Raw genomic sequence first — 26,609 nt, 5'->3', positions numbered from 1 at the left:
CTCAAAATGTATTGGTTGCTTTTTGTGAGCCAAGCATTCTAGTAGGTCGCGAGGGATAAAGGTGGAGGGGGGGGGGGAATCCATGAAGTGCTTATTATCTTATCTCACCACAGTAATAATATCATAGGAATTGAGTTTTAAAGAGCAGAATGTTATTGATACTTATGTTTTATGAAAGCACGATTAGATCTTCAGTATTTAGTTTGTATGTGGTTCTGGTACTACATTGCTGTTACAAGGCATATCAATTATCAACTGAGTTGAACACAGTTTGGGAAAAAGGATTTCAGATAGTAGGAATTTCTCTGGCCGGTAAGAATGCAGATTGTGAAATGTGAAGGCAGGTCAGAATGGGTGCTGGATGTGCCCTTGGGTGACTTCAGACATTACTGAACATGAGCTGAATTTCTTTTAGTCACAAAAATTTATTTTTTGTTCTAGGTGTAGCTCCCTACTATATATCAAATAAACTGAAAGTATTATGAAACTAAGATTTCCTTAGAAGGAAAATGGTATGGATCCAGCTGTTACAAATTATGTGCAGGCATTTTCAGTGTACTGTTTTCTAGTCCTAATTAATGAAAATTTTATTGGTTTCTAAATCTGTTGTTAGTTAGTTGGGCTTAATGTGTAATCAGAGTGACAAGTACAGATTGGGGGCAGTGCAGAAGACTTTGCTAGGCATCCGAAGTGCATCAAATCTACCCCAAAGTCTTGGGAAAAGTGCTCACTTTTCCACTCTTGTTGGTATTCTGAGCATTTGCTCTTCAGTATACACCTTGCAGAATTCCAAATACTATGTTATATTTTAGTGAAAATTACCTCTCAACTGTGTAATAGACAAGGTTGAATATTTTACTTTCCTGGGCTGCTTGAGAGTTCTTAATGTCCAGGAGACTAAAGCAATAAAGTGGAATTGCATTAGCCCTTTTAATTTTTTATTGGAAACTATTTAAGGGTTTGCCTTTTTCCCCCTACACAATAAAGCTCCTTGTTTCAGCTGGTAACATAGAGAAAGTAGAAAATTTATTCTATGGTGAGCAGGCAGACTCCTCTGCAAAGGCATCCCACTCACAAATAGCTTTCTAATAGACCTACAACAGTGAAGCATTCCCTCGTCCCGGTGACCAGAACTGTCTTCCATCAGAGCCATTCACCTGGCTAGACATAGGCTTGAGATTATTGTTGAAGAAAACTACTATCGACAATTACTGCAGTAAAATGAAGGAAGCAATTCACTGTGTGCCCAGTAAAATCTGTCTACTATCTTTATAGTCAAACTATATAACTTTTTTTTTGTTAATTTTAGGGTGCTGGATTTACTGCCAGTCCTCCATCAGATACCACTTTTACATTTTACAGAATGAGAAGTCAGCGGATACAAAACACCTAAGTATCTGTGTCTAGGAAATCCTCAGCCTTAGATTTCGTTTCTGCTTACAACACTTAATGGGATGAACAGTCAGTGCACTAATATCATTAAGCCTCAGTCATCTCCTCAGGAAAAATAGATAATAGTGTCTCACATGATCACTGTAAGCACAGAAGTGAAATACAAGTGCAGTGCTAGACATGGAGATTTTCGGTAAGGCATTTGTTATATTACTCAGAGGTGCAAACTCTTTCTTCAAGTAGATAGATCTGGGGTAGGTGCTGCAAACTGATAATGCAATCTGCATCGATTTTCTTTCTTTTGTCTTTTTCTTGTTTCCCCAATCTTTATTTAAATTCCAGTTAGTTAACATACAGTGTAAAGTTAGTTTCAGATGTAGTTTAGTGATTCATCATTTACATACAATGTAATGTATGCCTGAGTTTTCAAAGGCTGCTGGGTTAAGATGTGACTTAATGTCCCATCCCCTGTCCAATCCCTCACCTCTCTATCCTCCTGTCCGAAACCAAAACCCCTAAATTTGCAGAATATAAGAGGACAATTATCCTAAATGAATTCTCAAGTCAATCAACACACTTTTAAATAGTAACTCCAAAGAGTAGGTAGAATATATTGATCTCTGGATTGAAGAAATACTTGCAAAATCTTGTCAGTGGTTTTAATTACAAACACACACACACACATACACACTCCTGCATGCGGGCCCCTTTCTCCTTCCTTCCCTCCCTCCCCCTTCTCTTTCTCTCTTTATCTCCCCACTACCCACTCACTTCAAGGGTGGCAACTCTAAGCATAGGTGACCAAATCTGAAACTATGTAAAATGATCAAATAGAGTGAATGAAAATGGCAGACATCCTCCCACTTTTGTTCTTCATTCATCCTTATGTCCCAGACTTCTAATATGTCTGAGTTATTTGCACTAGAAAGGTGATACATGTTTGCCAGCCAAAAGTAATGTGGTTGAATATTTCCTCTGTAATATTTTCTTTTCTTTCTCCCATTCTCTCTGCCCTTTTATTCTCTCTTCCTCTTAGATGAATGTAAGTTAATTTAATCTTCTTATCCTTTTTATTCAATGCATCTATCTCCCAAGTTTCATGTAAAGTTCTAGGATAATATAGTGTTAACAATGCTGAAAAAAGGGTTGTGCCTATATTTAGAAATTAACCACTTTAATTTTTTTTTTTTTAATTTTTGTTCACTTTTGAGAGAGAGACAGACAGACAGACAGAGCATGAGCAGGGGAGGGCAGAGAGAGAGGGAGACACAGAATCTGAAGCAGGCTCCAGGCTCTGAGCCATCAGCACAGAGCTCCATATGGGGCTCCAGCTCACAGAGCGTGAGATCATGACCTGAGCCAATTTCAGACACTTAACTGGCTGAGCCATCCAGGTGCCCCCAAAAGTAACCACTTTAAGGAATTCAAGCCTATTCTTTTTATTTTCATAATGCCATTAAATACTGTTATCTATTGCTCTGTCTCCTGCCTATGAGATTCTTCCCTATATTTTGAGAAGTTTATTTCTACCTTAATTAGGGAGTAGGGAGAGAGATTTTGTATTTTTGACATACATATTAGAATAGATGTACATATGTCAAATCTTATAGTGCCCTTTTTTTCTTTGAAAACTTCGTATTCTTATGCAAAAAGTATTTTTTTCTTGAATAGGATGGAATTAATTTTATGTAAAATTCAAATATATAGACATGCTGTCCTATATAGTTATGTACATTCATGTCTTTCCTAAACAGTTTCAAAATAGATGATGGGTTGAAATTTTTATGAAACACTTATTTGGCTAATAGTGTTGTTGATCCCATGGGCATCTGTTTATGGTCATCTATTTACTTTTCATGTTTTCTTGAGAAGTCCATTCTTACCCACCTAGGGAATGAAATTTCAGAATATGCTGAGTAGAAATCTGTTTTTATCTTGGAACAAATATTTACTTTAAACATAAAATGAAATGAAGAAAGAAACCCTAGAATTACACGAATTCATTTTTTCTTCTATGTTCCCTTACAAATATTAGCCATTTGTAAATATTGAATTCAAAGCAAATATTGAATACTTTTAAATTGCACACTTCTAGTTGATAATATTTTGTGATCATAAACTGAATACTTAACATATAAATGACACATTACTGGTTTATTTTAAATCCCTCACTTGTTTTTAAAGTTTATTTATTTATTTTGAGAGACAGAGAGTGAGCAAGGGAGGGGCAGAGAGAGAAGCAGAGACAGAATCCCAAACAAGCTCCACTCTGTCAGTGCAGTGCTCAATGCGGGATTTGATCTCATTAACCATGAGATCATGATCTGAGCCAAAATCAAGAGTCAGAGGCTTACCCAACTGAGCCATCCAGGCACCCCATAAATCCATTACTTGACCACAATATTGTCAGTCATTTTAATAAATTTCACAAAATAAAAATGGAATGGAAAGCTGATAGATTATAAGATGTGTTGAAGTATAAATTTGAAAGTTGCAGAGGTGTTTCCTCAGGAAAAAAATGGACATTATTTTAAAATAAACTAACCTAAAAAGTAAAGCAAGTCTAAAGGACCTCTGATACAATATAATGATGTCACCATTTCTCAAAATTCTATATGGTGATCTCTTTTGGAGAGTGTATAGTTAATGATATAACTAAGAGGGCAAATATTTTTGCATCATGTCTTACAGCATTCACAGAATTTTGTTTTGTTTTGTTTTTCCTCTGAGTTTTCTACTTTTTATAGGTTCCCATTAAATTCAGGATTTAAAAAAATTGTATTGTTTTCTGTATAAGTGTTCCTAAATGAGATATAGTTACTTGAGATAAAAAATGTGAAATTCACTGGGGTGTCTGGGTGGCTCAGTCAGTTAAGCGTCCAACTTCAGCTCAGGTCATGATCTCATGGTTAGTGACTTCGAGTCCTGTGTAGGACTCTGAGCTGACAGCGCAGAGACTGAAGCCTGCTTCAGATTCTGAGTCTCCCTCTCTCTCTCTGCCCCTCCCCAGCTTGTACTCTGTCTCTCTCTCTCTCTCAAAAATTAAACATTAAAAAATTTTTTTTGAAATGTGAAATTCACATTAGTGAGGCTACCAACATTCACAGTCGACAATAATTTCTCCCATGTTGCATTTTTTTAAAGAAAAGAGAAGAAAAAGGGAACAGAGCAGTAGAATAGAAACAAGAACTAGTAAAAACCGTGGTGAGAGTGTGTGTGTGTGTACATGTGTGTGTGCATTTGTGAGTGAGAGTGTGCTTTTGATGCATAAATCCAAGCCACACATGTAGTATGCATAGTTAGTTTCTTACTTTCCTGATGTGAGCCTAAAGCTCATGACTTGTGTCTCAAACTCCTACTCTGGGTGATTTCAAATCTATTTTGGAAATTCTATTTTCCTAAAATTATTTCATGTATTTATTTTTCCTAAAATTTGTATATAATGGTAAATATTGGAGTGGTGACTTCTCCATGCTCTAGCTATGGTTCCAGTGCAGCCTGGAAGATCCTAATCTTTTGTAGGGCCTACTGAAACATAGAGGTGACTTACCTCCTCCAAAACCCCTTCCTAGAAATAGTTTTCTTAGACATCCCACTGCTCTTCAGGTCTGAAGAACACTTCTGGCACTGTTCCAAAAGAACAGGCTGTCTCTCAGTATACGTGAGTATAGATTTGTACCCTATGCATTTTAGGGCCATAAACATGGTTTTGTCTTTCATATCCCCCCCTTTCCCCCTTTTTTAGTATTTACCTATTCATTACATACATCTTTCTGTGAATTTGTAAACTTAGTTAATGGGACTTGTTCTCTGGCCATTGATAATTAAGGATAGAAAACTTAGCTAGTGCAACTCTTAGGAAACACAGCTCTTCCTTGAAGGTGGAGGGCAACTGAAAAGCCGGCAGAACACAACAACATCCTTAGGATCGGGGGCTGTTTTAGTATTCTCTTTGTGGTGAGCGTATTATTGGACATATTTCAGTTTTACTGGCACCTGTCTTGCTAAATCTGATGGAACAACAACAAACACAATAAAGTCTTGTTACTCAGCTATCTTTGAGCCACACTAGATTGTGATTGATTCTGTTGTGTTTAATGGTATGGTGGCATTTTGCCTTAGGCCTTTTTTATTGAACAGTGGAAGGAACAGAAGAAGGAAACACTTGATCACTTTGTAAATGCTGCACATTGCAGGCAGGGTTTAATGACTGAACGTTGCCACTTCCAGTGTATTGAAATGCCTGGGCCTTGCCTCAAAGCATTGTACCTCTATTCAAATGGCAAAGAATAGAGTTCCTGTAAGATTGTGGAGTGCAGCTCATTTTGGGAATAAACAGTTGCTTTGACCTTGTACCGGCAAATAGACCCTGTCAGGCCTGGAATTGCAAGGCCAGGAAATCATCTGTTTAGTCAGTGCTGGTTCTGGTCATTAGTTTGTGTTTATGGCTGGGAATTGATAATATAGCCCTGTGTATATGGAGCTAAAGTCTGAATACTAAAAGGGACCTATTTACCAACAGCTTTATTTTTTAATTTAAAGTTAATTCAAATTGAAATGAGCCTTTTAACCCTTAATTAGGACCATGTTTTCTCTTAAAAGTCAACCACATTAGTCAACTGGAGACAAAATTCACTTTGCAATTGAAAGGCTGTCTACTTTCTTTCAACAGTAGCCACCATGGTTTACTAAGTGCATTGGTTTTCCTTTCACTATGGTAACTTGACCCATTCTCAGTATCAGCCTGGCTCAAACCCATCAATTAGGACTTAGAAGAAAGTGTGCTATGTAATTTGGGAATAAGGCCAAGATTCTTTCTTGAAGCTTTTTTTGTAATTATTATTTATTGTATACACAGTGCACACAATACTATTTCATACTTTTTCTTTGTTATTTTCCAAAGCTGATAGTTTGTTATTTTATCCCCCTATTGACCTGCAATATTTAGTTCTTGTTTTATTGTTACTTCTTCATAAATATGGACTCAGCAGATTCCCAAAATATTTTTAACTCATTCACTACAAATTGGTATTATTTTGGCTTCCTTCTATTATATTATTCACATTTTTAGTGTTTCTCAATAGCAAATTAACATTTGGCAGGGGCTTTCTCATTTTTGTTCCACTGTGGCCTATCTTGGCGTTTTTCAAAAAGTTTTGGGGTTTATTCTCAGTAACTCAGCACTTAAAATAAGGGAACTAAAATCTAGACTAGCAAGGAAAAGACAAGTAAAACCTCACTGCAGATTAACAGAAGAGAAATGTATTCTCTTGAATTGTGTTTTCAATAGTGTGCTCATTTCCCTTGTCATTAAAAAAGAAAAAGAAAACGCATCATCTTACAAAATTAAAGAGAATAATTAATATCAATATTTTTATGCATTGCCATAAGATTCCCCAACTTTTAAACATCCTACTCTATCTGAAATGTGCATAAAATCAAATATAGACTTACTGTGCTATTGGTGAAGCTGAAACTATAAAACAGGGAATTATCTGGTGGTCAATTTATTTTTCAATGCATTCAATCATGAAATCAGTACATCCTTTGAATACATTCTGCTCTGACACAGAAAAAACACTGAAAAGAGCAAAAACCTGTCATTTCTTTTTCAAGTATATTTCTTCAAAGTTAGAAGAGAACCTCCTTTGTCTTGTTACCCTATGTGGTTTTATAATTTCAGTGGCTAATTTTAATCCTTAAAGCAGTGATGAAAGTGAAGATACTTTGATATACAGTATTTATTTTGTCTTTCTACTTAGAAAGTTGTAAGAATCCTACTAATTTTGGTACACAAAGTATTAACCGTTCAGAGTGTCAACCTGAAGAGTTGTTAGAGGTAAGCTAGCCAATGTCCAGCATCCAATAAATGAAAAATTAGAAGCATAGAGAGGATAACTGATTGCAAGGTCTCATTCACTTCAAAAACGCATCTTATCAACTGCTAGGTGCTAGACATTGAGCTAGACGCTGGGCATACAAAATGAATAGGAAGTAACTGTCTCTGGATTGCTCAGAGTCTAACCTAGGAACACATAGTAACTACAAAAATGGAACTTCAGACTTATTTCTAGAGCAGGAAGTCACTTTCCCAAAGACCTCATTAAAATTTGAATACACCTGGACAGTGACTTTGAGATAACACCTATTTAGGAGAAAAGATTACATCAAAACTTGCATTTCCTACTACCTAGTCCAGAGCTCTTCCTATAAGATGCTGAAAACAACTTAATGTGTTGGGTTAAAAAGAAGAGAAACTGAAGAATTTCTTGGTGAAGATAACACTAAAGTGTATTGAAAATTGTCTTAGCAATTACACTTTCAAGGGAGGAGATCCATTTCTAAAATAACCGTGCCATATAGAATTGAGCTTTTTAAAGCTAAGATTATAACTTCTTTCACTGTAGGACCAGACACAATAAAGTGTCTTGGTCATTTTGGAGATTAGCACATATGTGTTAGAGGAATATCGATAAACAAAACCCAAACGCTATCTGAACAAGTCTCATTATTTAGTAAATCCATGGTGAGATCCAGTAAGGTTTGAGGAAGTGATACCTCTGGCTTTTAATGGCTATTAATTTATATTCATGGATCATCCTCCTTTTATTTACCAACACAAAATCAAAGACGAGAGTTCCTGCCACACTTAACTACTTCGAAAATCTTCATTACAGGAAGGGAATAAAACATTTATGGGAACACAAAAACAAGGGCAGCAGTTTGCCTCAAACAGTATTAAACTGTTGAGGTACTCCTTGGTTTTCCCACCCCGAGACTGAAATTTGTAAATAGTTTTACCAGTGTTCTTATCAGTCAAACACTGATAAAATTATAACCTAGGTTACCTGAAGAAATCTGTAAATCAGAATTCTGTCATTTTGGCAGTAGGTTTTGAATATGTGTATACCTATCTTACTTAAGTATTGCTTTAGTAGCTGGCTTGCACCAGGGAAGATCTTAACTATTTAGCATATTATTATTATTATTATTATTATTTTAAAACTTAAGAGCACCTGGGTGGTTCAGTCAGTTAAGCATCTCACTTCAGCTCAGGTCATGATCTCATGGCTTGTGAGTTCCAGCCCGTGTCAGGCTCTGTGCTGACAGCTCAGAGCCTGAGCCTACTTTGGATTCTCTGTCTCCCTCTCTCTGTCCACCCCACCCCCCCATCACCACCCCACTTACACTCTGTCTCTCTCTCTCTCTCTCTCCCAAAAATGAATAAACATTAAAAAAAAACCCTTAAAACTGTATATATCTGAATCACTACTCTTTTTGCCTGTTTTTTTTCCTTGATATTCTATAGTAAGTTGACTAAGATTTCCCATGAGTAAGAGAGAAACATTACTTTCTATTCCTTTACCTGATTTTTTATATGCTGAACCTTTCAGTCTCTGAAATAATACTTAAGTGAAAGAAATGTGCAGATTGCTTTATCACTAGTTTTACATTCAAGGATAAAGGAATTTCTTTGAAATTACAGTCATTGCTTTTACCACTCAAAGCAAGATACTAAAATACAAGTATTTATGCCCCTTAGAGGTAAAATTTCACATTCATTCAGGAGGATTTTTTTGAAAGACGAACAAAGTACAATAGATAGATAGGTATTTAAGCACAAATCAACCTCAAGGAAAGGAGATTATTTACTGGGAAAAATTCAAAAGTAAGTACTTTTTGTAAAGAATTTCTCCATATGCATTTAAAGAGAGTGTTCCCTAACAGTGTAATTTTACTAGTGGATATAAATTATTCAGTCATACTCTCAAATTTTTTGAACAATTTTGGTAAAAGATTTAAAGATCCTGCTTGTAGCAAGAAGGAAAAATGTACTTGTATGTCTCCTATAGGTAGCAGACCGTGCTGTTCCTGAGGTTGGCAGAGTCGGTTCTTCAAGCAAAAACACACTTACCCATCTTCCCGTAATAATGTTAGACGTCAAATAGAAAATCCTAGAAAAGGCGAGAAAACATTACCCTTTCTGAAATAGTTTCTTACTAGGAGTAGATGACAAAAGACTTGGCATTCATTTAATTAAATAAGTTTTAGATGACAATTCTTCAGTGTCATAGCAGCAGCTTAGAATTTTAGAAAAATAATTCATGGTTCTAGAGAATAATTTGCTTTCAATAAGCAATCTATATAAAATTAAAAGCCAAAAAATCTCTTACATGTTATTAAATGTTTATTTATTTTGAGAGGGGGGCGGTGAGCAGGAGGGGGCAGAGAGATAGGGAGAGAGAGGGCGAATCCCAATCAGGCTCCACACTCAGCATGGAACCCAACACAGGGCTCAGTCTCCCAACAGTGAGATTATAAACTGAGCCAAAACCAAGAGTCAGATGCTTAACCCACTGAGCCACCCACGTGCCCCTTCTCTTTCAGATTATACCACGAATTCTTTGTTATCTTGGAGATGCTACTTTTTCTGTGTATGCTCTAATTGCCCATTCTGTAAAATTAGTAGAGTAACATCTGTTCCAGTGATTTTGACACAACTGCTGTGAGATTCAGTTGAGACGGTACATATGAAAGCTTTTCAGAAAGAGTAAAGATGTCTACAAAATTTAGGGTGTTGTTATATAATCTATCATTGTATTCTGCATATAGTTGAAACTTGATAAATATCAACAAATTGGATAGGTAAAGCCTATCAGCAAGCTACCAGGTGCTGGAAGATACAGAGTAGAGGCTGTCCCTGTGTGTCATCCAAAGTCCTGGAGCTCTGGGTCCTCAGACATATAACGCACAGACTGGCCAGTGTGATTTATTGGGATCTTCTTAGCTCCATTAGTCTATAATTCTATTTAGTACCTCTCAACTGCATTCTCTGCTTGTCTTAGATCCTTTGGAAATACTTTCTGCTGTAGTGATAAAAAAAACTTGCCCATGGACAGCTACACAAATAGGGTGTTATTCTTCTGACATTCTAAGAAATATTGAGAGAGGTGCTAGCTGAATCAGCAAGTGCAGATTACACACCTAATTTTCTTGGCCTTTAACTTATTGTCACATGTAAACCATTATGCCAAGAATCAATGCTGGAATTATATAGGTAGAATGGCTTACATTTGGACCATCTTCTTAGGAAAAAAAAAGATATTTTAATGGTTTTCGTCAGATTTCTGTTTGTATCTCTTTGCCCATCTTTGGGCTATCACTCTGGCCATCCATAACTATTTGCAATTACGTCTGTGTAAGGGAGAACTTGGCAGAGTGTGATTGTGAACAAAATCAAAATTCTGTGAGCAAGCAGAAAGCAGATTTAGGTGTTTAGTATGCAACCAACAGTACCCATCAAGTTCCTCTACTTAACCGCTTGTCTTTTCCTGTTGATCTATTTGTGTATTTAATTATGCTACTTACAGGCCTTTTGCTATCCTTTCATGATCTTTCTCAAGTGAAATTCCTTCTCTGTATTTCCTCCAACAGCTCAATCAGAATGGAATGTTTGCTCCTTGGGGCCTGTGTCAAATGTCTGGTGCCCACTTTCAATTTCAATTGCAAGGGCCCTTTTAAGGTGGACAGAACTAGGGACATTTGTATCTTCAAGGCTAACAAAAAGCCTGAAGAAGAGTAAATGATTAACAGATATTTATTAAGCAGAATGTATGTGTGTCTACCTATCTTTTACTATTATTATATCTAAGGTTATTTAATCATTTAGATAAAGTCTAGTTACTAGTCTGTGTCACATTCTTAACTTAAAGGTTTATTGACTGTAGCTACTTTCAAGTTATTATTAGAAGTCCTGTGCTGTAGCTAAGAAATGATTATATGACTTGCCTTTTCTTTAACTATCACAGAGTATAGCCATTTATAATATTGACAAAAAGTGATTGTTTAGTGAATACCTTTATGCTAAATGTTGTAAAAACCATAAAAACCTCAAATAAAAACATACAGATAAACTTACAAGCAACCAAAACACAAAATACACTGGAACAGTGCAACTCAATCTTTTAAACACTTGAGCATTGCCATCTTGCAAACTTAAAGGCACTCAGTGAGCTAAATTGAAACCAGAAGTTAAGTGCTTAGTTTGTTTATACTTTGTATCATTTCCCCTAGAGGCGATATGACATGAGATATGAGTGGAAGTTTCTAACCAATGCTTAGGAAGAATGATCAAAAGTTTATGAGCCTACTCCATGTTTGGTCAGGGCAATAGAATTTATCTGAGTGGCTCTCAATGTGGCACCAAAAGTTGTTCCATTTAATGTAAGATAGTCCTAGAGTGGCCATTCTTGATAGAAACTATAAAACAGCAAGACTAGATTAATGATTGCTATCATTTTAAGATATTTTAATTGTTTATCTTGATAGTATATTTCCCTTGACAGTGTATTTCTCAAGAAACATTCAGTAGGAAGATACACTGTTATGGATATAAAGTGTTACCTTTCAAAATGCATTTAATGATTATAAAAGTTAAGATTTGTTCACACAGGCTTTACTTGAATGCAAATAACCTGTTATTCACAATATGAAGCTGACATAGGAAAATTCTGGGATTCAGATCACCTACAGGGCATATTTTACACATAAGTGCTTTAAACCATCACATCTCAACATAGCATTGAAATTGAGTTTTAGAGATTTAAGAAATCATTGACTTCCAGAGATACTCTGTAGGAAACCTAAAAAATGTGGACGCTGATTTTATTTATTTATTTATTTATTTATATATTTTTAATTTTTATTTATTTTTGAGAGAGAGAAAGAGTGCAAGCAGAGGAGGGGCGGAGAGAGAGGGAAACACAGAATCCAAAGCAGGCTCCAGGCTCTGAGCTGTCAGCACAGGGCCCAACGCGGGGCTCAAACTCACAAACCATGAGATCATGACCTGAGCCAAAGTCGGCCACTTAACCCACTGAGCCACCCAAGTGCCCCTGGACTCTGATTTTAATCCTCAAAACAATGTCAAGAGACTTCTTGCTAGGATTTTTACTATGATTTCAGTTCTCCATGTAATTCTGAAAATAGATCATATAAACCATTACAGCATTTTGAATTTTACATCAGATTAAACAAAAGCAATACAGTAGAGGCGTATTTCTGTAAAAGCAATAAATATATAAAGAATACTAAATGGGCATCTGAAATCAATATTTCATGACCGGTTCATGGAGCTCAACAAAACATGTCATTCAGAGATGGCCAGAAAGAAAGAAGAGGAAAACAGTTATTTAGAAAGCTTTAATCTAGTAATTATTTACAAGTAGATCAGTTTAAATAGAAATTATACGTCACTATGTTTCTGAAAGACAGACAAGGAAATTTTTAAAAACCTTCAGCGTAGGCCACGGCTGTAGAAGTTACAGCACTGGAACGACACTGTCAAGGCAGGAAAAAAAAAAAATAGCTCATGAGAATCGATGCATCAAGAATCTTAAAACAAGGAAGCCATGATTTCTTCCTTTCAGTTGCTTACAATTTGTGGGGAGGGAGCCGTACACACAGAAATCAATTAGAGAGAGAGTGAGTGTGTAATGTAGTGCTAACTGCACGCAGATAATGTACACATTGCATCATGTTTTAAAAGGGAATGGCTACATGATGACATGGCTTTGCTGTATTTTTCTCCACAAATAGTTCAATGCCAAGCAAAGCTGTGAAAACATGAGCTGGAAATTTCATCACACTCTAGTGCCAAAATAATCTAAATCTTCAGGGTTTTTTTTTTTCTTTTTTCCCTTTAACATTTGGTGCGAATTCAAATGTATATATGTGGAGAAACTACACTGGGTCACATTATTTGCTTCTGTAAATTCTGGAAGGAAAAAAAAAAGGATTTTTTTTTATTCCTAATGAATTCTTCCCCTAACATTCTGAAATCTGTGTTACGTGTTTTGAAAAATACGCTTTCAAAATTATCACCGAATCTTAAAAGAGTGATTTTGTTTGTAGCTTGCCGACCAGGTTTCTACAAGGCTTCGGATGGTAATGTGAAATGTGCCAAGTGCCCACCGCACAGTTCTACCCACGAAGATGGTTCAGTGAACTGCAGGTGTGAGCATAAGTACTTCCGAGCAGACAAAGACCCTCCATCCATGGCTTGTACCCGTGAGTAGTTTTGCTGCAACCCATGCCTCCATGTTTCTTTTATTTTGTGGTTTTTTTTTCCTTCTGGTTATTGTGCCTCTTTCTTCTTTTTTTAAAGCATTTGGCCCATTTCCTTCCGTTATCCGTGTGCAAATTGAAAGCTTTCTCTGCTTCACTCTCCATGCTGGCTCACCACAAATGCAACATTTATCACGCAAAATGAATTAGTTTTTAAAGCACTTCCTGCAACAGGACCCCCAGAAAGAAAGAAAGTTTTCTGTATCTTGGTTTAGATCCTGTATTACATTTGACAGAATAGGGGAGGTTATAGTCATGGGATTTGTGTTTTTACATTTCTATTCCCTCACGTTACATGTAGGTCATAGGTCATAGGGAAAAAGGACTAAGATTTATAAAACTAATAGTAAAGTTTTCATAACTATTCACAAGGGCATTGAATTTAGTAGTAAATTCCCTCATTGGACTTTGTGAATGTATCTTCAACTTTGAGTCAAAACTCCCCCGCCCATGGCTTGGGGACGATAGTGCTCTTGAAGCCATGTGTCTATAATCTCATGGATCCTCTAAGGACGAATTAAAAGTATATAATAGAGACAAGATGGTTATTTACCTCTTTCGGTTCCATTGTAAATTATCTATTTCCCTTGTAGTAGAAAACAGAAGTGAGGCTCATTAATCTTTGTTGAACTACTTTGCAGGACCTCCATCTGCACCAAGAAATGTTATCTCTAACATAAACGAGACCTCGGTCATCCTGGACTGGAGTTGGCCCCTGGACACAGGAGGCCGGAAAGATGTTACCTTCAACATCATATGTAAAAAATGCGGGTGGAATGTAAAACAGTGTGAGCCATGCAGCCCAAATGTCCGCTTCCTCCCTCGACAGTTCGGACTCACCAACACCACAGTGACAGTGACAGACCTCCTGGCACATACTAACTACACCTTTGAGATCGATGCCATTAACGGGGTGTCAGAGCTGAGCTCACCACCAAGACAGTTCGCTGCAGTCAGCATCACAACCAACCAGGCTGGTGAGTACGTGCTCGATGCTTTCTGCTCCCGCCATCTCAGAGCCAAGTCATGATTTTGACAGAGTGTGCAAAAAAGAGTGGGGAAGGCAAAGGTTTGAAAGAGTCCCAGAATGTTCTCTTCTGTCATGTTTAAGCAGTTATGCTACGTTCAATACCTCAATTTAATTCTTCAAGTAGGAATAAGTCATATTTATTAGATGATTTTAAACTAGTTTAATCCCTTGTTTTTCAATTTGGAATATTTAAATAACCGTAGATGATTTTAAACTAGTTTAATCCCTTGTTTTTCAATTTGGAATATTTAAATAGCCGCGGCTCTGCAGATGGTTCTTGTGGGGCTCCTTGAAACATTTTGATATTCCAAAGAACATAACAGACATTGAACCTTAGTTTGCAGAAGGTTATATAGGATACCTAAAACTACAAAATATCTTTACCTTAATTATAATTATATCATATTTTTATATAGTTTTCTGTTGCTTTATGTTCCTCTGAAGCTCTAAGTATTATAGCTCAGATACAGATAATTCTGATTAATTAAAAATAAGAAAAAAAATCCATTTTATTTGATAGATATAATTTGTATTTAAAAATTCAAAGTAGGGAATTTTTGGAGAAGCGTGGTGAAAAGAGGTCTTAGTAGAGAACAGTTGGAATCACTAACCTAAAAATGTTTGCAAATATAAATTACTTTTATATCTTCTATATTTCCTGCTGACAATCTTTTCCCAGTTAAAACAAAACACTATATTGGCAGGTTGTAAGCAAAGGCCCTTTAATATGGAATGGAAAAATGAAACAACAAGCAAACTTCTCACCTTTCTTTATCTTACATCCACAATATTTCTCTTTTCTTCACTGTTAGTAAATCTTGTTCTTTTAATCACCCCTTAAATCTTCTATGTGTTTTCTCATTCTCTGATAATTCTTACGATTTTTTTTAGTATGGCTTTTTTTTTTTTTTCCAACAGTGTAGTGTCCAGAATTACTGATGAGACTTTAGTTGTGATTCTCTGAAACATGTGGAAGGTTTACTCTACACAGTATACGCAAGGGACATATCAGTGATGCCCCTTTGAAATAAGGTGATCACAATGTTTCCATTATTGATAACTGTGATGAATGAGTAAGAGTTTTCTTTTGTAGCCAACAAAGGCTGTGCGAAGTTAAGCTGATAGGTGTTTATTGTACATAATTGTTGCTGTGCCGTATCATAATTAGGGATACTACATTCCAAGCAGTTCAAGACAGAAATATCATTGCATCCTTTATGCACAAATAAATAACGGAGCCAAAACGGGAGAAAAGGAAGAGACATGATGCGCCCTGAGAATGCTTCAACAAGGACCAGTTTCTCTTGTCGGCTCCTAGGTGGGCTCACCCGTGAGCCAGAAGACAGGATTGAGAGGCGACTCTGCCTCTTAGCTGCATTTGGCTCAAACTGCCGAAGCCCCTCTGCTGTCTTCTGGGACTCGCCCTTCGCCCTGAGTGGAAGGTGTACTGGATGCCATAGGGAAAGGGAAAGAAAGAGAGAGGTCTGAATTCTCCCTTTAGCTGAAAGCAGTCTTAGAACAGCAGCCAAAAAAAACAGCTAAAAACACCACTTTTGTTTCTCTCACGTGGCTGGCTCAGGAAGATCCTTAAACTACCAAAGGCACACAGTTAAGAGATGTCACCCAGGGCTAATGTTCAGTAAGTATGCACCAGTATGACTTTGCTGGTTATACTAGTTCAGAGTAGTTCCAACTACTTCTGCAAGGGAGTTAGGCAGATACATCTGTATCGGTTCATTTCTCAGGTATCCTGGGTAGCCCCCAAAACCCAGTATCTTAGCTCCATAATCCTTGCCCGTAATCTAGCAGCCGAAAGATAAATGCTGGCGTAAGAGGGGGGTCTTCAGGGCTTTGCACTGGAACGCCTCCTTCTTGAGGGGTCCTTATCCCTATTATGTCATTGATAGGTATTTTGTGTATAACCCCTGCCAGAGTCCGCATTCACCTGTCTCTTTCTGATTCCAAATCCCTCTTTTGGTCCTACTTTGCTTCTGGTCTCCTATATTGATGAAAGTCTTACACTTTTACATTGTCTCATGGTGATATATAAACTTTATCTGTGGAAAAGACAGGACTTTTAAGGGAAGTGTGCTGAATCATTTTTTAAATCTTGCTTACTGAATCTGTGTTTTTTCCCCCACTGGAAGCTAGGTCTCAGACCAAACAACATATGCTTTTGCTTTGCTTCAGTTAATGGTATTTAAACTTTGTAACTAATAATATTTAAAAATTCGCAACTTCAGTTTATGTAACTGTCTTCCATGAGAGAAAAAGATGAGTAATGCCATTGCTATATATTGCATGATTATAGCTTCTCATATTCAGTGAACACGGGAATTTTAAGAAATTATAATTATGTGGCAAATGGCTTTCCCCAATCCTATATTTCATGCTGATTTACTACCTTGTTTAAAATAGGAGCATCAATCTGGGTTATAATTATCTCCCAAGTCAAACAAAAATGTATAAAAACAAGCAAGAGCTCCTTCTTTCCTATGTTATCATTGGCCTCTGGCTTTCTGACACTGCATTTATCAGGAAACTAATAGTTCCAGATATACACACTGAATGAATCTAGGTAAGGGCAAACAAGAACAGGCCAAGACATTAAAAAATAAATGGGGTTGACACTTCGGCCCTCCCAGTTACAAATCACAGGGTAAGACAGATTCAGCAGGGATGATATCAGTTACTCTCTCTAACCCCACTATCATTTAAAAAAATAATCACAAATTTGTCTACACGATGCACCACAGGCATTTATATATTTATTTCAGGGCATCTGTATCGTTTTGTGTGCCTGGGGTGCTAGAGGTCTTTGTTCCATCTTCAAATCCCCACGGTAAGATATATAAGCAAGATTAGGAGAGATGCCATTTCTCCAGGGAGTGTTTCTTTGTTTTGCTTTATTTTTGTTCTTGTGAAGGTTAATGGACTGGTAGCCTTGAAAAATGAGCTCTCTACCTACTAAAAAGATATGGCTGTGACAGATATGATGCCATGGTGTTTAAATTCCTCCTAGTCTCTCTATCTTTGACAAGGATATAAAGGGAGAAGGTGAAACGTGTCCCTTTGAATTTCGTTTGTGAGATTGAGTTTGTTGATTTTTCTCTTGATTGCATTGTGAAAGCCGTGTGATGACCACGTGATAAGGCACCTTCTAAATTGTAGGGGATTATGTTGTAAATTCGGATGTTAGTTCAATACTTTTGCAAGGTATGCCAGGGCGATCAAAATCATGGTCTCTCCATAGAGATTGTATCTATCTGTGAATCTATCAGTCAAACATATCCAGAAAGAACTGCAAATTGCAAAGCAAAAATGTGTGAAGTTATAACTTAGTGTAAATTGTTACTTCCTGTTTTTGTACTTGCATGAGTGTATTTACCTTTCACTTCTGGAAACAATCATTCCACTAGTGAAATATCAGTCTGCTTATTCTCAACCTCCATCACAGAATCTGCCCCCTTTTCACTATCCTGTAGCATGTAATGATCCCAGACTAAAATAGGGAGCACTAATAGAGACCTTAGGGGCTTTCAGTTTTGAGGTCCACCCCACCCCCATTTTATAGCTGGAGAAACTGAGATCCCAGAGGCTTTTCTAACATTTCATCAAAGAGATCAAACTTTCATTTATGTCTCCCAACTCCAATGCCATTTCCAACTTCTATCCTCATATTCTTTCTGTCATCCTATGATTCATGCCATGTAGCTACAAAAATAAATGCTGCCTTGGAGACAGAGAGGGGCTTTGCTGGAACATTTACTCTAACTTATGCCATCCCTAGTAAACTTGGTTCTTGCTTCTCCGCCATCTATCACGGGGTTACTTAGGGGCGTTCTGCAAGAGATCTTCCTTATCGTCTCTACTCTTCCGCAGACCTAGCTTCATCCTTCATGCCCTCATTCTCCACAGATGATTTTCCCTCTGTGATATTGTGATTTATAATAAGAAATAATATATTTGGTTTTGGTTCCAGTTCAGGGTGCATGTCTCCTAAAACCCTTGGAATTTCCTAAGTGATAAGAGTAATAAAGGTCTATTTTGTAATTCATAACAACCCCCCCTCAACCACACCTGTGTTTATGTTAATGAATCAACTTTTGGAAAACCCTAACGATGGGGTCTGGTTGCTGGGGGAACCAAACCCCGTGATTAGAAAGTTGAAACTTTCAGCTCCCTTATCCCCCAGCCCCAAGCCCAGGAGTAGGGAGAGGAGGCTGGTGATGATTTAATCAATCTTGCCTACATAATGAAGTCTCCTTAAAAGCTCAAAGGATGGGGTTCAGAAAGCTTTGGGGTTAGTGAACACAGAGAGGTGCTGGTACGTGACGTGCCTGAAGAGAGGGTGGGAGCTCTGTGCCTCTTCCCGGATACCTTGCCCTGTACATCTCTTCCATCTGGCTGTTCTCGGGTTGTATCTTTTTTTTAATTTTTTTTTTAATGTTTATTTATTTTTGAGAGAGAGAGACAGCTTGAGCGGGAGAGGGCAGAGAGAGAGAGAGAGAGAGAGAGGGAGACCCAGAATCTGAAGCAGGGTCCAGGCTCTGAGCTGTCAGCACAGAGCCCGATGCGGGGCTCGAACTCACCAGCCGCAAGATCATCACCTGAGCCGAAGTCAGACGCTCAACCAACTGAGCCACCCAGGCGCCCTCGGATTGTATCTTTTTATAATAAGCTGGTCATCTAGTAAGCAAAATGTTTTCCTGAGTTCTATGAGCTACTATAGCAAACTAATTGGACCCAAGAAAGAGGTAGTGGGAATCTCTGATTTCAGCTGGTGGGACAGCATTATAGATAACAACTTGAACTTGTGATTAGCAGCTAAAAAGAGGGCAGGGGGGCCTTGTGGGACTGGGCCCCTAACTCTGGGCTTCAATGCTAATTCCAGGTAGATAGTATCAGAACTGAATTCCTTGTAGGATACCCAGCTTATGGGTCAGAATTGCTTGGTGTGGGGAAATCCCCACACATTTGGTAACCAGAAGCGAAGTGTTCTGTGAGTTAAGTACTGAGATTAGAGGAGGCATATCAGAGTGTGTTTTTCCTCTTACACTGTCCTCACTTATCAAGACCTTCAAGGTTCAGAGGGAAAAGAAAAATGCTACTCTCTACCCACCCCCTCCACAGTTTCTTTGAATCTAATTCCTGCCTCCCCCTCTGTACTTGCTAACTCCCACTGATTCCTGAGTCTTAATAGAATGTGCTCTCAAGCAAATGTCCTCCCCTTCTAGCATCTTCAACATCCCCTCTCCTGGCTTTTTTCCCTTGCCTTTTGTGTTGTATAGGTGTTCCTTCATCTTAGAGGAAGTTACAAATAATCAAATAACAGCAGCAGCAATAACAACACACACAAAAGTGTGTGTGTGCATTATAAATGGTATGACTCATCAAGGTTTCATCCTATTTTTTTCCTGATTTTCAATCTAAGATTCGATTTTTTTTCACAGAGTAATCCATACCTCTCCTTTTGTTCTTTCATTCATGGTTTAATATCTGCCCTCATTCGATAGCAAGTCACTTCCTGGAAATTAAGAATAATTTCCTCTTTGTGTCTCTATGTTAAATTGTTAGGAACAATATAAACTTCACAAGACCATAGATCTTGTCTCATGTTCACATTTATATTTTTTTGGACATAGAACAAAGACAACAAGGCCTTCTAACACCTTGTAATCACTCAAGTGTCTACTGAATGAATAAGTGATTTTTAATGGAAATTTCCATAATTCAAAAATTAAAACACATTCTCTCTCAAATAGCTTTCTTTCCTTATTTTTTCCCCTCTCTACTAAGACAACCATCATTTCCCCAGTTTGCCAGATTCTAATCTAACATTTAGAAACATCTTTGCTTCATTTTCTACATTTAAGAAGTTGTCACGTACTCTTGATTTTTCCTTTCAATTGTTTTGAATCCTCATGCCTTTTTCTCTATACTCAGTGTTAATTTTTTACATTCCTGGTTATAACATTTATAAATAAGTGATGTGATTAATTTTAATAGTCATCTTTTAATTATGTTGAGATTCTAAGATAAAAAAGAGTAGGAAGTAAAATCCACTGAGATGTATATAAAAAAGTGTTAATGGACCAACAAATACATTTGAGTGTCTCTTTTATGTACATGTCATATATGCCCAAGCCATGCAGGAATTTACCATCTAAGTATAGAATTAAAAACAATATATATGAAAGAAATAAATTTACTTAAGACACTAAACAATGAAATGAGTTAAGATGTCACAGTTAAGGATTTTAGGGAAACTTTTGGAGAAGAGTCAGATGTATAATAGATACAAATAGATGAAAAATAGAAATAAACCAGATAGATATAAAGAAAAAGAAATACGTATAGCATAGTATTGGAGCTGAGCTCCCTGAGGAACAACAAGGCTAGGTTGAGAGGAGGAAATTGATCTTGTTCAGAGGTAACAAGAAATCAGGTTGAATAGTAAAGGAAAGCCAACCAACCTGAGTGTTAGATAATAGGATGTTGGAGAAAGATACCCATTTTGAGTGGCAGAGTAACTTCACTAGATTTGTGTTTTAAGAGGTAATATTGAAAAGGATGGTGGGGTGGGTGGCACCTGGGTGGCTCAGTCAGTTAAGCATCAGACTCTTGATTTCAGCTCAGGTCATAATCCTACCGTTCATGAGTTCAAGCCTCGCATTGGGCTCCACGTTGACAGCACAGAGCCTGCTTAGGATTCTCTCCCCCCTCACCTTCTCAAAATAAATGACCAAGCTTACAAAAAAAAAGAGCGGGGAATAAGTTAATAAAGCAATTCTTAGGGGCACCTGGGTGACTCAGTCGGTCGAGCATCCAACTTCAGCTCAGGTCATGGTCTCACAGTTCAGAGTTGGAGCCCTGCATCAAACTGTGCTAACAAACAGCTTAGAGCCTGGAGGCTGCTTCAGATTCTGTGTCTCCCTCTCTCTCCTCCTCCCCTGCTCACACTCTGTCTCTCTCTGTCTCTAAAAAATAAATAAATGTTAGGGATGCCTGAGTGGCTCATTTGGTTAAGTGTCCAACTTCTGCTCCAGTCATGATGTCACGGTTTGTGAGTTTGAGCCCTGTGTCAGGCTCTGTGCTGACAGCTCAGAGCCTGGAACCTACTTCGGATTCTGTCTCTCTCTCTCTCTGTTCCTCCCCCACTCACTCTCTGTTTCTCTCTCTCAAAAATAAATAAGCATTAAAAAAAGTTAAAAAAAAATAAATGTTAAAACAATTTTTTAAATAAATAAACTTTTTAGCATATGAATGACTTAATTATAACAAAAGAGTAAAGTAAGTAACATCATTGGATTTATATGAGTATTAATGTTATCTGCAATTATTATTTTCAAGTCTAACATGGCATTTTTAAACTTTTGAGCCATAAATTTACCCCCCCCCCCCAAAAAAAAATAAAATTCAGGGGTTTTGGCCTCTTTCTACTTGGATTCCTGATTGCCAGATTGTTGTCATTGAAGTATCATCAGTCCCAGAACAATTGGACTAACTAACTTTAGTTTGACACTTAGGTAAATGCCGTCATGTTTCCCTCAATTTGTGTCTGTTGAAAGAGGTGCCCCTCCATTCTCTGGGTATTGCTCTAGTTATCTCCTTTTCAGTATCTCCTCAATCTTGATTTTTTTCTTTTATACAGGCATGCACATTCTAAATATTTTTTTCTAGTTCCATCTAAACTTCTTTTTTCCTATGAACATTATCCCGACCCAGTACTTTACCTAGAGTGAACAGCAGATTCCCTCCTCTTTCAGTTTACCCTGCTAAAATTCTGCATGTATGTGTACAGTTTCTATCATAAGATATGATTTGTTCACGTGTATGAAAATATTACAGATGTCACAAAATAGTATTGTGGTATACATTATGTGTGTACACCTTTATCCAGGTTCCTTAAAAGTTAACATTTTGCCATGTTTGTTTTATCGTTCTCTCCCCCATCTCCTTTTCTGTATAGATATTACTTATTTCTGTTATTTATTTCTCTGTATTTCTATTATTTATTTCTATTTATTTCTTCTCTTTTTTTTAAATTTTTTAATGTTTATTTATTTTGAGAGAGAGAGAGAGAGAGAGAGTTATACATGGGCGAGGGACAGAGACACAGGGAGACACAGAATCCGAAGCAGGCTGGAGGCTCTGAGCTGTCAGCACAGAGCCTGACATGGGGCTCGAACCCACGAGCCACAGGGTCATAACCTGAGCCGAAGTCGGATGCTCAATCAACTGAGCCACCCAGGTGCCCCTACTTCTGAACTTCTTGGAAGTGAATTGCATAGGATGTGTCCCTTTGCTCCTACCTACTTTAGCGTATGATTTCCTAAAAACACTGCATCTTCTTACATAACCTCAACACATTTTTCAAAATGAAGACCTTCACATTACTACCTACTGTTATCTCAGATACTAGTCAACTTTTGCCAGTTGTCGCACTAAAACCCCTATGGCAAAAACAAACTGATGTTCTTTTTAAGTTTCTATTTATAAAATAGCTCATACTTATAATAATGAATAAATTAATATTTTTCTGTGAATTAAGTCTGATAAAAAAATACAAAGGGAGGGGAAGCCAATCCTCATCTGTAGGACTTTCTAGGTGTTTGATATTAGTCTGGCAGTTTCACAGTTGCCGTCCCATTAAAAAAAAAATGACAACTAAATAACATTATTGAAAAGAAGAAGAACTTAGTTTTATATAGATGTCCCATTGAAGGACCACTCATTTCTGCAGAGAAGGATGACACCTTAGAGACTATCCAAGGTAATGAAAAGATTTCTGTCCTCAGCCTGGGACAGAATCACTTCTGTCATCCACTTACTCTGGTGATCACAGACAAATTCCTTCATTTCTTCTGGTCAAAACTCGCTGTCCATCATATGAAGGGATTGGCCTAGAAATCCAAGTATAATCTGTCTTGTTTTACTTCTCTTTTGCAATGCTTGTACCACAATTCGGAACTTCATTACTAGTATAATATTAATAAATCATTAAATGTACCTTTAAGTATACACTATCAACTCATGTCCTGTAAAGATTTTAGAAGCTTTATGGCCAATGGTTTAGTGGCCTGCTATTTCACAGAATGAAGTAATGATGTCCATTAGTAGAAATAGATATCTTTAATATAGCTTAAATAAAAAATACATCCTTTTTAAATTTTTTTTTAATTTTAACGTTTATTTATTTTTGAGAGAGAGTGAGACAAGAGTGGGAGTGGGAGAGGGGCAGAGAGAGAGGGAGACACAGAATCCAAAGCAGGCTCCAGGCTCTGAGCCATCAGCACAGAACCAGATTCGGGGCTTGAACTCACGAACCGTGAGATCAGAACCTGAGCCGAAGTCAGACGCTTAATAGACTGAGCCACCCAGGTGCCCTCAAAATACATCCTTTTGAAAAATGAATTGTAGGGATGCTTGGGTGGCTCAGTCAATTGAGCATCCAACTTCAGCTCAGGTCATGATCTCATCGTTTATGGGTTTGAGCTCCACGTTGTACTCTGTGCTGACAGATCAGAGCCTGAAGCCTGCTTCGGATTCTGTGTCTTCTTTTCTCTCTGCTGGCACTCTGTCTCTCTCTCTCTCTCAAAAATAAATAAATGTTTAAAATTTTTTTTCAATGAATCCTAGATTGATCAGTCCTTTGCCTAAGTTTAGCATTTTACTCTAAATTTTTACATTGATAAAACAGGAATTTCTAAATCTTCTATATTCCTGATTTTGAAATACATTTACTCTATACACCTTGTTGTTCTATTTGAATCTAAAAACAGCATATATGGATATGATAGTGGAACACCTCATGTCAAAGATAGCCGGTCAGACTTTAGCATATCTGAAGAAATGAATGTTTCAGTGTAAAGGTAGAAAAGTACAGAGCTGCACCTGCTATTAAAATATGGACACATATTGCTGCAGTCTCTGAAGAGATGTATGCTGTTGTGTAATTACGTACCATCGAAGTAAACTAGGTACCAGAAGAGTCTACATTAGTTCTTCCAGAACATGGAAGAAGATGTTTTATAGCATCGGTGTCATGAATTGGAATCATAAAACATATTGAAAATCAACCACAAAAAGAGTGGGGATACAATTCTAGGAATGCACTATGATGAGTCCTCCCTTCCTTATTTCACCTGTATGATTAATAAACCCTGAGAATGGAAATCTTAACCTTTTATTCCTCTCAACAAACAAGTGAGGTCTGAGTCAGGCTCAGAGATTATGAGTGAATATACACATTATAATTTTCCTGGTGCATTTTGCCCGTGTGGTAATTTAGCTTCTTTCTTTCTGATTTGAAATGGAGGCAGATACCTGTGCATCTGGGACTATCACTCTGCAGTGATGTGTCATACTGTGCCTGAAGCATTCCACATCGTTTAACACATTAATGATGCCTTTCAGCCATCACATCCTGGTACAGAGGCAGATTACATATCTGCAGCCTGAGCAATAAACTGAACAAAAGCATCACCATGCATTGTTATTTAGAACTTTGATGTGAGCTTAAAGCCACAACTGTGTGGAGAAACTGTGGATGAAGACAGTTTGGGGGCTTCCAGGATCTAAATTAAATATCGTCCCATCTTCATTTCTGATCCTTAACACGACTACAATTAATAGAGCAGACAAGTGCCTGGAAGATTATAGTTACTTCTTTTTTGCTGGCTTCTCCCAAAGGGTGTTCTCAAGAACAGGGATATCATCAAGCAGCTGGAGGAGGAAATATGGTGTTAACTAAAGCATGTGAATTCTAAGAAAGAAATAGCCATTTAATGCTAACTTGTGCCGTCTTCACTGCATCTTTTAAGAGCAAAAACAAAAACAAAAAAATGCTTATTCAACAGAAATCTTTATTATTATTTTGCCCAAACAAAGTAAGAATATGTTTCGTCTCAAACCACAGTATACACAATAATTTAATTTTTAAACATGCTCTGCCCTTTAAGGGTTAAATTAGATATAGAAGGCCCTTAGGGAATAATTGCAGTATGTGTAAAATCATTGAGAAATTGAATAGATATACATATCTAAAAGGAAAAGATGCTTTGTTCTCTGAAGCAAAAATTTTACAAACACTGCCCAGACTCTTTCATAATATACCGTTTTTTTCCCATAATAAACCTTTAATTATATTTCAGTATCTATAAAAATATTTCTCAGTGTGAATTACTGACATGGTCCATACTTTTGACTTTATAATCCTAATATAGCACGATCATCCAAATCGAAAAAAAGGCACCCCTTGCTAAAGGGACTTTACTGCCATCTGACATAAAATTGTCAGGGTAAATATTCAAATTAAAAGGACTATGGGGGCACCTGGGTGGCTCAGTCGGTTGGGTGTCCAGCTTCGGCTCATGTCATGATCTCATAGCTCTCGAGTTCGAGCCCCGCGTGGGGCTCTGTGCTGACAGCTTAGAGCCTGGAGCCTGCTTCGGATCTGTGTCTCCCTCTCTCTCTGTCCCTCCCCCCTCTGTCTCTCTTTCTCTGTCAAAAGTAAAATAAACATTAAAAAAAAAAAAACAACTATGAACTATGGCATCCCATGTGCCGGGGCCTTGAATTCTATAACATTCATAGTGGGACAAAGAATGCCAAGGCCAAAACATGAGAAGCTCAATTTTCTACCCTGTTTCATGAATAATTGCTGATCTAAATCCTCTTACTATGATTAACACTGCACTATAGTCTATTACATAATTATCTCATTTATCTATAACTCAAAGTTAAATGTCTTCTTTGTGCTTACATAGTTCCACAGTTCCTGCCCTTAACTGTTAGGATATTCTTTTTTCTATCGCTTTGCCCAAAATATAAGTAATACTGAAGAAACTGTATAAAGACTATTATATTATTATAAAATCTTGACTGATGGGCTTGCATAAATATCATATGATTTTTTTCTTTTGAAATCAAAATTTCATATGATGAGCAATACTGATAAGAACTAAAAATCTGAATTGCCTTATTAGAAAGCTATTTATCCAAATCTTTCTTGTTAAAACCAAACAATAAAAAACCCCTACATTTCTAAAGTAGCTTT

The 26,609-nt window shown here is 37.2% G+C and overlaps 1 protein-coding gene across 3 annotated transcripts in view; it reads left to right on the top strand.

Annotated features, from left to right (window-relative positions):
- EPHA3 (EPH receptor A3) overlaps positions 1-26,609 on the top strand; it is a 360,579-nt gene that overhangs the window by 213,879 nt on the left and 120,091 nt on the right. For all 3 annotated transcript variants that reach the window (XM_086675678.1, XM_025913295.2, XM_086675679.1), the window contains exons 4-5: positions 13,306-13,461; positions 14,160-14,495. In XM_086675678.1, the coding sequence (XP_086531804.1) occupies positions 13,306-13,461; positions 14,160-14,495 (492 nt within the window). The remainder of the gene's footprint in view (positions 1-13,305; positions 13,462-14,159; positions 14,496-26,609) is intronic.

This window comes from Puma concolor, chromosome C2, assembly GCF_028749965.1.
Source record: "Puma concolor isolate L17-30 chromosome C2, mPumCon1.1.hap2, whole genome shotgun sequence".
Classification (NCBI taxonomy): Eukaryota; Metazoa; Chordata; class Mammalia; order Carnivora; family Felidae; genus Puma; species Puma concolor.
The sequence above is the reverse complement of the archived record's forward strand: the minus strand, read 5'-3'. Positions and strand labels throughout refer to the sequence as shown.